The 13,005-nt window shown below is 39.7% G+C and overlaps 1 protein-coding gene and 1 non-coding gene across 6 annotated transcripts in view; both read left to right on the top strand.

The window, feature by feature from the left end:
• The window catches only part of WIPF1 (WAS/WASL interacting protein family member 1), a 122,616-nt gene extending 115,586 nt beyond the window's left edge, over positions 1–7,030 (top strand). For 3 of the 5 annotated variants that reach the window (XM_055289793.2, XM_055289792.2, XM_063645599.1), the window contains exons 8-9: positions 3,996–4,047; positions 4,473–7,030. In XM_055289793.2, the coding sequence (XP_055145768.1) occupies positions 3,996–4,047; positions 4,473–4,497 (77 nt within the window). In that variant the 3' untranslated portion in view covers positions 4,498–7,030. Of the gene's footprint in view, positions 1–3,995 lie in introns of all 5 variants that reach the window. The other 2 variants (XM_055289796.2, XM_055289794.2) reach the window with 1 other exon arrangement.
• LOC129488956 (U7 small nuclear RNA) lies at positions 335–397 on the top strand. Its single transcript, XR_008659791.1, has one exon. It is a non-coding gene; the product is annotated as a U7 small nuclear RNA (small nuclear RNA).
• Positions 7,031–13,005: the final 5,975 nt, after the last annotated feature.

Genomic DNA, 13,005 nt, shown 5'->3' with positions numbered 1-13,005 from the left:
TCTCCACATAATAGATATTTTCATTTTACCAGATTCTCATCCAATTTTTTATCCATATAATTCTGATTTTTTATGTAGTTATAATGACAACCTACAGTTTTTTGGTGGGGTTTACAAAACATTGCTTAGTAAATAGTGCCCATGTTATCACATGGTTTTTATTTCAGCATATAGTAATTTACCATTACCATGGACATTTAAATTATTTGTGTTGTTCTGCTAATGTAGGTAATGCTACCATAAAAAACTAAATTGTTTTTCCTCCATTGAAGAAGAATGTCAACAAAAAGGGAAAAATAGACAAACTGGAATTTTATAACAGCAAACGTATAGGAAGTGTTACAGCTCTTTGAGAATTTGTCTAGCAGGCTTTCCAGGGTTTTGCTGGAAAGCCTCTTAAATTTACTTTTAAAAAAACACAATATCCGGGCACGGTGCCTCACGCCTGTAATCCCAGCACTTTGGGAGGCTGAGGCGGGCGGATCACAAGGTCAGGAGTTTGAGACCAGCCTGACCAACATGGTGAAACCCCGTCTCTACTAAAAATACAAAAATTAGCTGGGCATGGTGGTATGCACCTGTAATCCCAGCTACTCAGGAGGCTGAGGCAAGAGAATCACTTGAACCCAGGAGGCAGAGGTTGCAGTGAGCTGAGATCGCGCCATTGCACTCTAGCCTGGGTGACAGAGCGAGACTTCGTCCAAAAAAAAAAAAAAAAAAAAAAGCAATAAATGTATACAACGAAGAAAGAATTAGCATGAAATATGCATATGTCACCCATGAGGCTGATGTTCATGGCAGCCTTAGCCTCAGAGCCAAATTCCCAAGCCAGAAATAGAGAAAACTTAAGCAAACAAGTCAAATATGTCACAACACCCCTAGCCATGGCCTCACTCCCTAGCAGAGCATCTTACATGTACTCAAAGCCTACTGATGCTTTCCTAACACAGTTTAAAGTAATTTTTGGTTGGTTGGTTCCAAACCTTATAGGAGATTAATAACAGCTAAAGTTAAGACTGGTGAGAAGCAAAATCACTGACATGGGAGAGAAGTGACAGATGGCAGTCCCAGGTCAGAGGAGGAGACAGGAACATGGCTGTGCTGTGTGTTACAGGGCAGGACAACACCAGATGTTTCTGTTGGGTTAAATTTCTATTGGGTTAAATGGGATTAAATTAATTGAGTCAAACTGTGCTTTGTGCCTCTGTAGAAAAATTTAAAGAGTTCGAAAATACAGGAAAATTTCCATGGACAAATGCTAGAAGAAAACAGAATACTACTGCTTAAAAGGAAAACTTTAATTCTTGGAAAAATTTGTTTATGTGGAAGACTGCATTCATAGACAATACCTAATGAAGAAGTATAGCTATAATAAAATTATTATACAAGAGTTGATGATTGAAATTTTTAGTGAAGGCCGGGCATGGTGGCTCACACCTGTAATCCCAGCACTTTGGGAGGCTGAGGTGGGCGGATCACCTGAGGTCGGGAGTTCAAGACCAGCCTGACCAACATGGAGAAAACCTGTCTCTACTAAAAATACAAAATTAGCCAGGCACAGTGACACATGCCTGTAATTCCAGCTACTCAGGAGGCTGAGGCAAGAGAATTGCTTGAACTCAGGAGGTGGAGGTTGCGGTGAGCAGAAGTCACGCCATTGCACTCCAGCCTGGGCAACAAGAGCAAAACTCCATCTCAAAAAAAAAAAAGTTTTAGTGAAAAGTAAGCTTTCACATGGGACAGATATCTTTGAATGCTGTGTGTGTGTGTGTGTGTGTGTGTGTGTGTGTTCACCAGAAGAAGGGCTTCTGTTTGATAAGAGTACAGCCCTTCTTCCTTCTTGGGCACTAATAAACAAATTGACTTTAAGGAGTTGTTCATATAGACTCCAAATATTTTTCCTGACTTATTATTTGCTTCTTATTCTAAATATATTTGTATTTTTAAATTAGTAGCAGACCATCTTCCCTGTACCCTCTAGATCTTTAATGTAATAGCTAAGCATATATCTTCTCCCATCCTCCTTTAAGACTCGAGTAGGCAATATAAGGACTAGAACTGTGTCCTGCTCACTATTGCATCTTCCTTGAGGGGCACAGAGCCTGAAACATAAAGGGCACTTTCAAGTATTTCTTTTTAAAAATTTTCTTGTAGAGACAGGATATCTCCATGTCACCCAGGCTGGTCTTGAGCTTCTGGCCTCGAGTAGTCCCCTGCCTTAACCTCCCAAAGCACTGGATTATAGGCATGAGCTACCACGCCTAGCCTAAAAGTAGTTTTTAAATTGATGAATTAATTTCCATTGTCTACCAAAATTTTTTTGTAGATTTGCCTTAAATATTTCCAGCATTAGGCATGTTTAATATTTTATAATGATAATGGATCATCTAACAAAAATAAATAAGGCACTGTCGAGTACCAAGTTTTCCTCTGCTCTGCAGTGGCCTCAGCCTCCCAGCCCACAGCCTGAGAGCGCACCCAGACAGCCCTGAGCAGTACTGAATGCACTTGGAGTGCCCTCTAATTACAGCTTTGGACAAGGCCAGCCCTCATTCTACTAACCACTTGTGGCGGGTCAGTTGATGGTCAAGACTCCATGATAGGTGTCTGGTTTACATCTAGATGAGTCTTTTCTCGGATGCCTGCCCAAGAAAATATTTGGTTGGGATGGTGAGAGGAAGAGGTGCCTCTTTCAGTGTTTTCTCCTAACTTCTTTCCTTGCTCAGAAATTTGGTTCTTTCTCAGAAATCCCTAAGTGGACCAGTAGGGTCCCTATCAAGATGCCTACTGAGGAATCTGCCAGTTCCAGCCCACTGAGTCTCAGAGCAGTGGTTAGAGCAGACCTACCTGATTGACACATGCCCCGGGTAGACCTGTTCACGGCTTCTGAGCACCTGACCTCATGCCGAACACCTGTTAAATCCTCAACAAATGTTTGTGTAGTAAATGAATTTCTTTTTATGTGAATGGGTTTTAAGCCTAGTTACAGTGGACTGATAGCCCATGAATAGCTTGGTTTTTGTTTTTGTTTTGGAGACGGTCTCACTCTGTCACCCAGGCTGGAGTGCAGTGGTGCAATCTTGGCTCATTGCAGCCTCGACCTCCCAGGTTCAGGTGATCCTCCCACCACAGCCTCCCCGGTAGCTGGGACTATGGGACAGGCGCGCACCAACATGCCCGGCTAATTTTTGTGGAGACGGGGTTTTGCTACGTTGCCCAGACTGGTCTTGAACTCCTGAGCTCAAGCCATCCTCCCTCCTCAAGCTCCCAAAGTGCTGGAGTTACAGGCGTGAGCCACCGCAACTGGGCCATGAATAACTTTTAAAAGAACACATTGACAGAGTACTTGAAAAGGTGTTCAACATCACTAATTTTTAGGAAACTGCAAATAAACTATAGTGAGATACAACTTAACACCCATTAGGATGGCTACTGTCAGAAAAACTTTCTAATTTTTAATTAGAAGATACCTAAATGCCCAACAAAAGGGAATTGACTAGGTAGACTGTAGTGTACTCATATTTTGGAATGCAGACTGTCATTAATAATCTTTGCAAAGAGTAATGCCTTTGAAAGATGTCCAAACTGACTATATGATCTTATTTCTGGAAGAAAACGGGGAACTGTTTCTAAGTAAAAAATATACACATAATTGGTTATCTCTGGGTGCTGGAGGAATGGGTGAATTCTTTGTTTTTACTCATCCATATTTTCTAAATCTATAATAAGCACACACTGTGATAAGAAGAAAATAATTTTTTTTAACTTTTTGCAAGTACTTGGGAGCCAGTGATGGATCATCCACCATGATGTTTATTCAGAACATTACTTGCTTGTTTTCACCTCTCACTTCTCATCCACAACATATGCCAGTTAGCTGACAGCCCTGGTCATAGGGATGAGGTAGTGGGTACTCATGCAACCATCCCCGAGTTTCCACGATGAGAACATCAGCTTTCTAACCAAAATTATATTTTGTCTGTTTTTTCACCAAGGTGGATCCAACCGAAGAGAAAGGGGTGCCCCACCACTCCCTCCCATCCCGAGGTGATCTTGGCCTGCTCTTCTCTACCCAAGCTCAAGAGCTGCTTCTGTTGCTATCTAAGAACTGCATACCCTCCTCCCCGCTTCTTCCCTTGTGCCCCATGTATGGGCAAGAGGAAAGGTGGGAGGGGGAGTGGGAATATGCGTGTGTGGGTGGGAATCGGTAAGAAATGCGCCTAGCTTTTCATATTGTGTGTATTCTCCAGGCTATTGCTTGCTTCAGCTGCAGCCTGCCTGTGCTGGCTGCCGGGGTCGATAGGCTTTTGTGGTAACAGGCAGAGATGAATTGCATCCCAGCTTTCCACCAACCAAATTCAAACATTCACTGCTTATTTGCTACAGACTGTAATTTTTAAAGTCCCTGAGAGCTGTTTTCTCCCGTTCCTTTTTCGCATGCTTGGCCTCCCGTCTCTTTCTATGAACCACAGACCACCTAAGCAAGCTGCTGAGTAAGGGCTCACAGGAAACTTTTGCAGTCACAGGATGTCCAATCTTTGGCAGTCCGAGCTCGGCTCTAGGACAGAGCTATCCAACAGAAATATAATGTGAGCCCCATATACAATTTTTACATTTCTAGTATATTTTAAACAAGTGAAGTTAATATGCATCCAAAATATTTCAACCTGTAATCAACATAAAATTTTAATGAGATATTTTATATTATTTTTTGGTACCGAATCTTCAAAATCCAGAGTGTATTTTACACTTACCGCACATCTCCATTCAGACTAGTCACATTTTTAAGTGCTCAGTAGCCACATGTAGCTGGTGGCTACTGGATTAGACAGCACGAGTCTGGAAGATGGAAGCTAGTGCAGAAACCTCTTGTTTAAAAAACAAAAAAGGCAAGATGGGCTTGAGCGATTCAAGAGGCAACTAAAAATAAAATTAGGACCCAGCACCTTGTTTGACACACAGTTTGACCTTCGATTTTCCTCCCTTAATTTCCCTCTTCCCTTAATATCTGTAAACAAGTGTTGCTTCAAAGTACCAAGGTCAAAAATTGATTGAGTACGGTTTACTAAAGTCATGTGGAATAAAGCCATTGGAAAGAAATGGAAAGCCTGTCGGGACTTCCGGGCTCAGAACCAGCTGGCTCACGCGCTCACTTGTCAGTTGGACTTCTGCCTTGTGAAATGGAAGCAGCCTTTGTTCCTCTCCGGCTGAGCAAGCTCCTGAGGCTGGGAGAGACTAGGAAGGCTTGGTAGGAGGGGAAGAAAGTCAGGAAAAGATATCAAATCAGAAACATGGAAGAAGAAGGGAACAGATTTGAGTTGGTGGGCAAAACTCTAAAAATCTAAATCTGATGCTTATGTAAGGGTTGAGCGAATTAGGGAGATTGCTAGTGGAAATTGGAGGGAATCTGTTTTGCATCATTTGTCTAGGATCTATGCAAATACAGCTCCATTAAAGGACCACAGGGAAGAGCCAGCCTTGCCTTTTCTTATATGATTTTGTTTACAAAATTTTACTGGGACTTTTAAATCTAGCTATAGAGTTGGGAAAAAAATATTTCCACTTAGATATTTTATATGGTTTTGTTTAAAATTACCATTACTTGTTTTTTAAAAACACATGACCACATATGTATATGTATATCTACCTAAACATTGTATCATGGTTTCAGTATGTTATTCATATATTACTGGGAGATGCTAACAAGAAACCAACCCAAAGAAAATTCTGAAAAATACATTTCTATTTATAGAATAAATGTTTCATTTATATAAAAGCAAAAGAACTTAAGAGTTCTAATAAATGGGATGTCTAATAAATTATGAAATTACTAATTTGAATATATTATATTTTTATAACTTCCTTGCCAAAGTCCTGATTTAGTACATTAGAGAACCTGTGTTTCCTCTCTCCTCTACCATTCATCTCTTTTCCATACAGTCATTTGGGCTTTTTACTCAAAGAGAATCAAGAAATAATAAGGTATAACAAGCTTGGCAAAGTGTTGGTTTTTTTAAAAAAAATTTTTTAAATCTCTAGCAGTTTGGTAATTTAGCAGCATCATTTATTTAGGATTCTTTTATCTGATTTCAACAGTGAAAAACAACCCTATGATAAAGCCTAATGACCCATTTCACAAAAGATGGAGTTTGCCCTTCCTAGAAAATATGACGGAGGAAAGTCTGACTCAAAGAAAGTGGGTCTGAATTTTATAAGGGGTAGTAAGAATTGGACAATTCCTTTGCATATCTGAACTTGGCAGGTACCATTCTAAATTTGAAACAGGGTCATAGCTCAAAGTTGCCATTCATCCAGAATAGAGATGTTTTAGAATGTAGTGTTTAAGTGAATGTTTCATTAATACACCTACACCCTTTCTTTGAAAGTTTGCAACCTAATTGCATCTAAAACTTTGAATAAGTTCTGTGGTAAAATCTTAAACTACAGAAAATTACAAAAATGAATATTTTCTTCCCTGAAATCAGAGCTTACATGTGTGTTTTTTTCATAAAATTCTCAGATAAATGTATTCAACATGTAATACAGTATTTTAACATTCACCTCTTATTTTATATTGAAATGTATTACAGTATTAAAACTCAGTGTTCAGTATTTATTTCACTATGCATTTTATTTAGTAAAAGCCAGGAGAAATGTTTAATCCAATGGTGCCTTACTTTGTGATTTAAAAGAAATCAACTTTTTTTAATGTCTAAGTAGCAGATTATTTGCATATTTGTAAAAACTGTTAGGTCTTTATATTTTAAATCGTAATATCAGTTTTGTTATTTTAGTAGCAGAAATGGGATGATTTTTAAAGTTCCAAAAAAATGTTGGCATGAAATTAATTTTTCCCTCCTTCTAGTCAAGGACCGTAGAGGAAGAAAAACATTTTTTTCATACCACGCCCTAGGCAAACAGACACATTTTGCTATCTGTGTCATCAGGATAGTGTAAATGGTAGGGTAGAGACTACCCTAGACATCTGCATCTTTGTAAGTTAGCCAGACAATAAAGAAAAGCAGAATGATATGGTGTCAACTGGTGGTTTTTCTTTTAAGTATTGTTTATGTAAATATAAACAAAAAATAAGTGTCTGTTTTCTGTTTTAAACTGTGGAAAAGAAAGACAAACAAAAAAAGGTTTGTATAAGTAAGTAAATATTCATTGTACCTACTTGCTAATCCCATCTTCGTTTTTTCCGAGAATCTGCATCTTAGTCAAAATCTGTTTACTTGAGGCAGATGTTTCTACTAGGAGGTAAAGATGGATGGCTGAAGCAATGGAAGATGAAATTACAAAGACTGGCATGGATACTGATAAATACAGGAAAGGCCAATGGGAACTTACGAGCCTGATAACTTTCTTAATTATCTGCTGTATGTATACATACAGATCTCGATATAGAAGAATGGCTAAGAGCTTAGGAAGACCTGGCTCCGTGTCTTACTTGCAAGTCACTTCACTAAACCTGTTTCCTTATCTATAAGGTGAGGAACTATCTTATAGCATTAATATATGCATTAAATGAGATAATGCACTCAGCATTTAGCCTTAGTGTAAGCACTCAATAAGGAGTAGCCACTATTAGTGTGAAGTAGGAAACAAATATTTATATAATGATCCCAAATTAACTGGAGCCAAATCCACTAGAAGGGGATTTACTAGTGTACTTTTAAAGGAAAGGTGCACTAGCTCCTAGAGTGAAAAAATATCCATATCAGAAACGCAAAGCAACTTCTACATAAGGGTCACCTACCGTCCTCCCTGTACCTCCAGGCCTGGAAAATGAAACTTTACCGTGCTTCAGCCATCAGAGAAGTGTTATTAGGTTCAGCATGAAATAACAGAAATTAAGAGCCAGAACCTCACAGATAGGGCGACCTTAGAATTTATGATCCACAATGGAACATTTTTGAGAGTGGAAGGGGTGCTAATAGTTGCAGTGGCAAAACAGGTATAAGTCTGGGTTGCCTTGGAAAATGGGGCCGTGTGGTCACCCCACTCAGAGGTCATCCAGTCCAACCATCTGGGCTTACAGATGGGCAATTTAAAGCCCTAAATGATGTACTGATGATGGACAGTGTGACTTCTCACTATACTGTCCCATCTTCATAGTCTTTCCTGCCTTTCTCTCTATCACTGTTTTATGTGTCTTTCACATTGGCTGGAAAGAACAGGCCAAATGAGAGGTTACAGCGTCACAGCAAAAGCTGTGCACTCACAAACCTGCGTTTGGATTCTGGCTCTGCCACTTGCTCCCTGTGAGGCCATAGACAAGTTATTTAAGTCTGAGTTCTAGCTTCTTCAATTGCAAAATGGTTACAAAGCTTAAATAATACACATCCAGAAGCTTTGTAGGTGGTTTATTGAAAAAAAAAAAATTTTTTTTAATAAATAAGTAAATATGCAAAACTCAAGCAAGATACCTGGCATATGTTAGGCACTCAATGAAAATTAACTCCATTTCATTTCTTACTCGTTTTGCCATCAAACCTAGGCCATATTCATGACAGAATTCTCAAACGCAGTCAAAGAAGTCTTGACAAAATTCAGTTACAGAGTCTTTAGGAATAAAAATTGCTTTAAGTCTGGCCTCATTTGTTCAAAGTGGAATTATTTATTTGATTCATCCATTTAATAAGTTTTTATTGAGCCCTTACTGTTTACCAGCTTCACCACAAATGACCTATTAATAACCGGTATCCCCACCATGACCGTAGTGGTCAAGTGATCTCTGAGTGGCAGGTAAGGAGGCCAGCACCCATTCCAAACAGGCATGGGGGCAACTTCAGTCACCCAGGCCATAGAGGGCTTGCTGCTAGTGGAGAAGACACATATTTTATAGGTTCTTACCCCCTTAAGTAATTTATTTGCTTTCATTTTTTCTAATCTCAATGTCATGGTAAATTACACTCGTTTTTTAAAAATTGTTAAACCTACAGGAACCTTGAAAAAAACAGTATTTGGAAAGATTTTTGATGACCAATAAGTTGTATCTTTTGGGTTTTGATTAATTTGGAAGGTAAATTCAAGGATTCCGAGTTCTCTAAACATTCCAACTAACTGAAGGCTCCCTGGGTATAATAGTCACCAGTTCCCTTCTTCCTTGTCTTCCCCCAGTCTCACTTCCCTGCAGCCTGAACATTTGGCATTTAATGTCTATGTCTGGAGTTACATTTAGCATGTACATGTTTCTCTTACTGGTAAATGTTTAGAAATGTCCCACTCATCAACGTTGTAGCACAAGTAACTTTGTCTTAAAATGTTGCTTCCATTATTACACAAGTGCATTTATAAGAAGCTAATTAAGCTCAAGCTTTGAGATCCCCCACTTGCAAGGGGGTGGGGGGGGGCTTCTAACTATTTATTATTATCTTTATTTTAAAGGGTCTCATTCTGTCACCCAGGCTGGAGTGCAGTGGCATGATCATAGCTCACCGCAGCCTCAGATTCCTGAGTTCAAGCAATCCTCCTGCCTCAGCCTCCTGAGTCATTGGGACTGACTACAGGTGCGCAACCATGCCTGGCTAATTTTTTAATTTTGTTTTGTAAAGAGGGGTGGTCTCGCCATATTGCCCAGGCTAGTCTCAAATTCCTGGCCTCGAGCGAGGCTCCCACCTCAGCCTCCTAATGTGCAAGGATTATAGGTGTGAGACACTATGCCTGGCTGGGGCTTCAAGTTAAATACTCATTTTCATCTCGTTTTTTATTTATGATTTTATATGATTTTTCTTAAATAGGACATCTTATATTGTCTAAAGCTTCAGACATCACAAAACCTGGACCTGCCCTTGCAATTCTGCCTTGCTCAACTTCTGGTGGAGAGCTCAACCAAAATGAATGTCTTAAAAACTTTAAGCCACCAGCTTCCTGTGAGTGACAGATATAAGACAGCCAAAGTGTTTGCCTCCTTCATACTCCCTGAGTGACCTGTAAATGTCTCTAAAATAACGTGGTCATTGCATTGCCCACATTGCATGAGAGTCAAAAGCCCCAGAATGTGACCTATCTAAGAAAATACGTTTGACCTTTGAGGTCCCTGGAAAACAAGTCCAGCTGTTATTAGACATTGAGCTCAAATTCAGCTTAAGTTTTGGCCAGGAAGATGCCTACCAGAACACCTGGAATATCCATCATGGACTTAACATAAATATGTTTTAGTCATAGGGACTCCCACCCTTTTCCTGTTTTCTGTCTGCCTTGGTAAGTCAAAGGTCACACATCAAAATGCTATCTATTTCAGATCAGTTCCAGAAACAAATAGCAGCAAATAATTGGAAAAACCCACATGATTTAATGGAGCTGTTGTACTCCCTGATATTTATTTGTACATTTACTTATTCAAATCAACAAACAGTAGTTGAGGAACTATAATTTATTAAGCACTAGGAATATAAAGATATACATAATACAATAGGAAGTTTTAAATACTAGTCCCAGAACCAAGTGTGAGTTTAAATTCTAGATTTAACAAAAACTTCAGCTAGTAGGTACAACGCAACCCCATCCTACCACTGGTTCTGGAATGCTCCTCATCATGGCCATAGGGCTGTTTGGCTGCCTGTGTGCATGCAAGGAAAATTCCTGCTCATGCTTGCTCCTTTGAGATTTACTCTTGGAGCAAAAGCATGGACAGTCCCAAAGGAGGCCACCATGGGAAAATGAAAAAACATCTAACACAGTAATGAAAACAGTAATTTTATACCATCAAGACACGCTACCATGGCCAGGCACAGTGGCTTACACCTGTATTCCCAAGACTTTGGGAGGCTGAGGTGGGAGGATTGTTTGAGCCCCGGAATTCAAGACCAGCCTAGACAACATAGCCAGACCCTGTCTCAAATAAACTTTAAAAATTAGCCGGGCATGGTGGCATGTGCCTATACTCATAGCTACTCAGGAGGCTGAGGCAGGAGGATCACTTGAGCCCAGGAATTTGAGGTTGCAATGAGCTATGATCCTTCCACTGCACTCCAGCCTGGGTGCCAGAGACCCCATCTCTTAAAACAATAAAAAAAATTTTAAAAGAAGACACTCTGCCTAATTTATGTATCTAAATAACAACACATATATTGTCTTTCTTTTTCATATAACCACCACCAATACTACAATTTGAGCTAGGCCCTTTACAAATATTATCGCCAATCTTTGTATCGTTACACATAGAGAAATCAAAGCCTGAGTGGATTAGAAATTTGCCTCAAGCCACTTCCCTTAAGTGGATCGAGAATTCAAACTCAAAGCTGCCTGATCAAATTTGAATGGGGAGTAATATCATTGTCAATTTTTCATTTGTCAGTTTAAAAAAATACCGATATTTCCTATCTGTAAGAACCTTTAATGAGCCAAGACAATAGAAGACCTCATTTGAGAATGAGATAGTTGGCTCAACTGAATAAACATAGCTTCCTGGAAAGCTCGCTCCAGTGTCCGCACTTTCCTCATTGGACTGTGGACTGGCTCTGCGTTTACCACCTGGGGCACATTGCTTCTTGGATGTGATCCAACTTCTTTTGGTTCTTTGCAGTTTAGGGGGTGGTTATAATCCCGGCCTTGAAGTTTTAAAAAGGATATTATATAAATTTGCTTTTCAGCTCATCTTATCAGATACCTGCTACCTTTTAAGGTGATCTCAGAGAAGCCAGATGTCATTTCATTAAGCAGTTACAGGTTACGGGAAATCCCCCTGTCACAATCAAACTGCAGTGTGCCTAGTTAATTTGTTTTCCTGTGAATCTCCCTTCCTTTGTACTGTTCATTATTTATAGGATATTTCTACCATTCCTATCATAAATTTATAGCACTAAATTTGTCACTCTCGTTGGAGTTGGAAAAGCCATGTGGCTCTTTTAAATACCAAATAATAGGATTTGCTTTTTGGTAATAGCCAGAAGTAAACCTTGTGTTCTTTGCCTCATCATACTACCTAACACTCAGTAAAGCAAAAAGACAGTCATATTCAATGAAATTGAAAAGAGTGTCTCCACAGTTTTCAGGCATTTTTACATACCTTATGTCATTTGTACCCCACAGCAGCCCTCAGACAGAGGAAAGAGTAAGAAACTGAGCCCCATGTCACAGGTGCAGGGCTAAGGCCTGAGAGAGGAAGTAACTTAAGGCCTCACAGCTGTTGGGCTTACAGGCCAAGACTAAACTCCTCTCTGACTCTTTCAGTCACATTCTTTTCATTGCATTTCTGTCCTTATTGTCTTCATTCATTTGACAAATATTATCACGCATCTTCTCACAACAGAGACGGCATGAGGTAAGCCCAGCTGAGGATATGCAGGTCAGTACTGCAAAATGCCTGTATCTCAGGAAGCCTATGGTCTTTGGGCAGGGCTGAGGCAAGGACATGAGAAACTCTAGAACTAGGCAGAGTACATTAATTGTTATTCAAAGTCCAGATACAATGCATCAGGAGGATCCAAAGAAGGTACAACACCTGTGAAAGGGGTTGAGCCTCACTGCTTCTCCTCACAGACACTGCTCTACCCCACTGATTTAGACTCGCAGAAGGAGACAATCACCCGGAGTGCTTGTTAAATGCAGATTCCTGGGCTCCACCTCAGACCTACCAAAATAAGAATCTCTTGGAACCCACAGAATTTGTATTTTTAACAAATTTCAAGGTCATTCTGATTCACATTCAGATTTCAGAAGCACCACTCTAAAGATTTTGCCCTTGCACTGGGCCTCTAAAACAATGTATTCATAAGCCTGGAACCTGGACTAAAAAATAAAACAAAAAAAGTATTAAAATATTTAGGATATATGAAATAATGTGGATGACTTCATCTCCATAGATGATGGAGCCCACATCCATTTTATTTTTATTTTTATTTATTTATTTATTTATTTATTTATTTTTGAGACAAAGTCTCTCTGTGTCACCCAGGCTGGAGTGCAGTGATGCAATCTGGGCTCACTGCAACCTCCGCCTCCTGGGTTCAAGCAATTCTCCTGCCTCATCCTCCTGAGTAGCTGAGATTACAGGTACAT

This window comes from Symphalangus syndactylus, chromosome 8, assembly GCF_028878055.3.
Source record: "Symphalangus syndactylus isolate Jambi chromosome 8, NHGRI_mSymSyn1-v2.1_pri, whole genome shotgun sequence".
In the NCBI taxonomy this organism is placed as follows: Eukaryota; Metazoa; Chordata; class Mammalia; order Primates; family Hylobatidae; genus Symphalangus; species Symphalangus syndactylus.
Note: the sequence above shows the minus strand (reverse complement) of the source record. Positions and strands in the feature narration are given on the sequence as shown.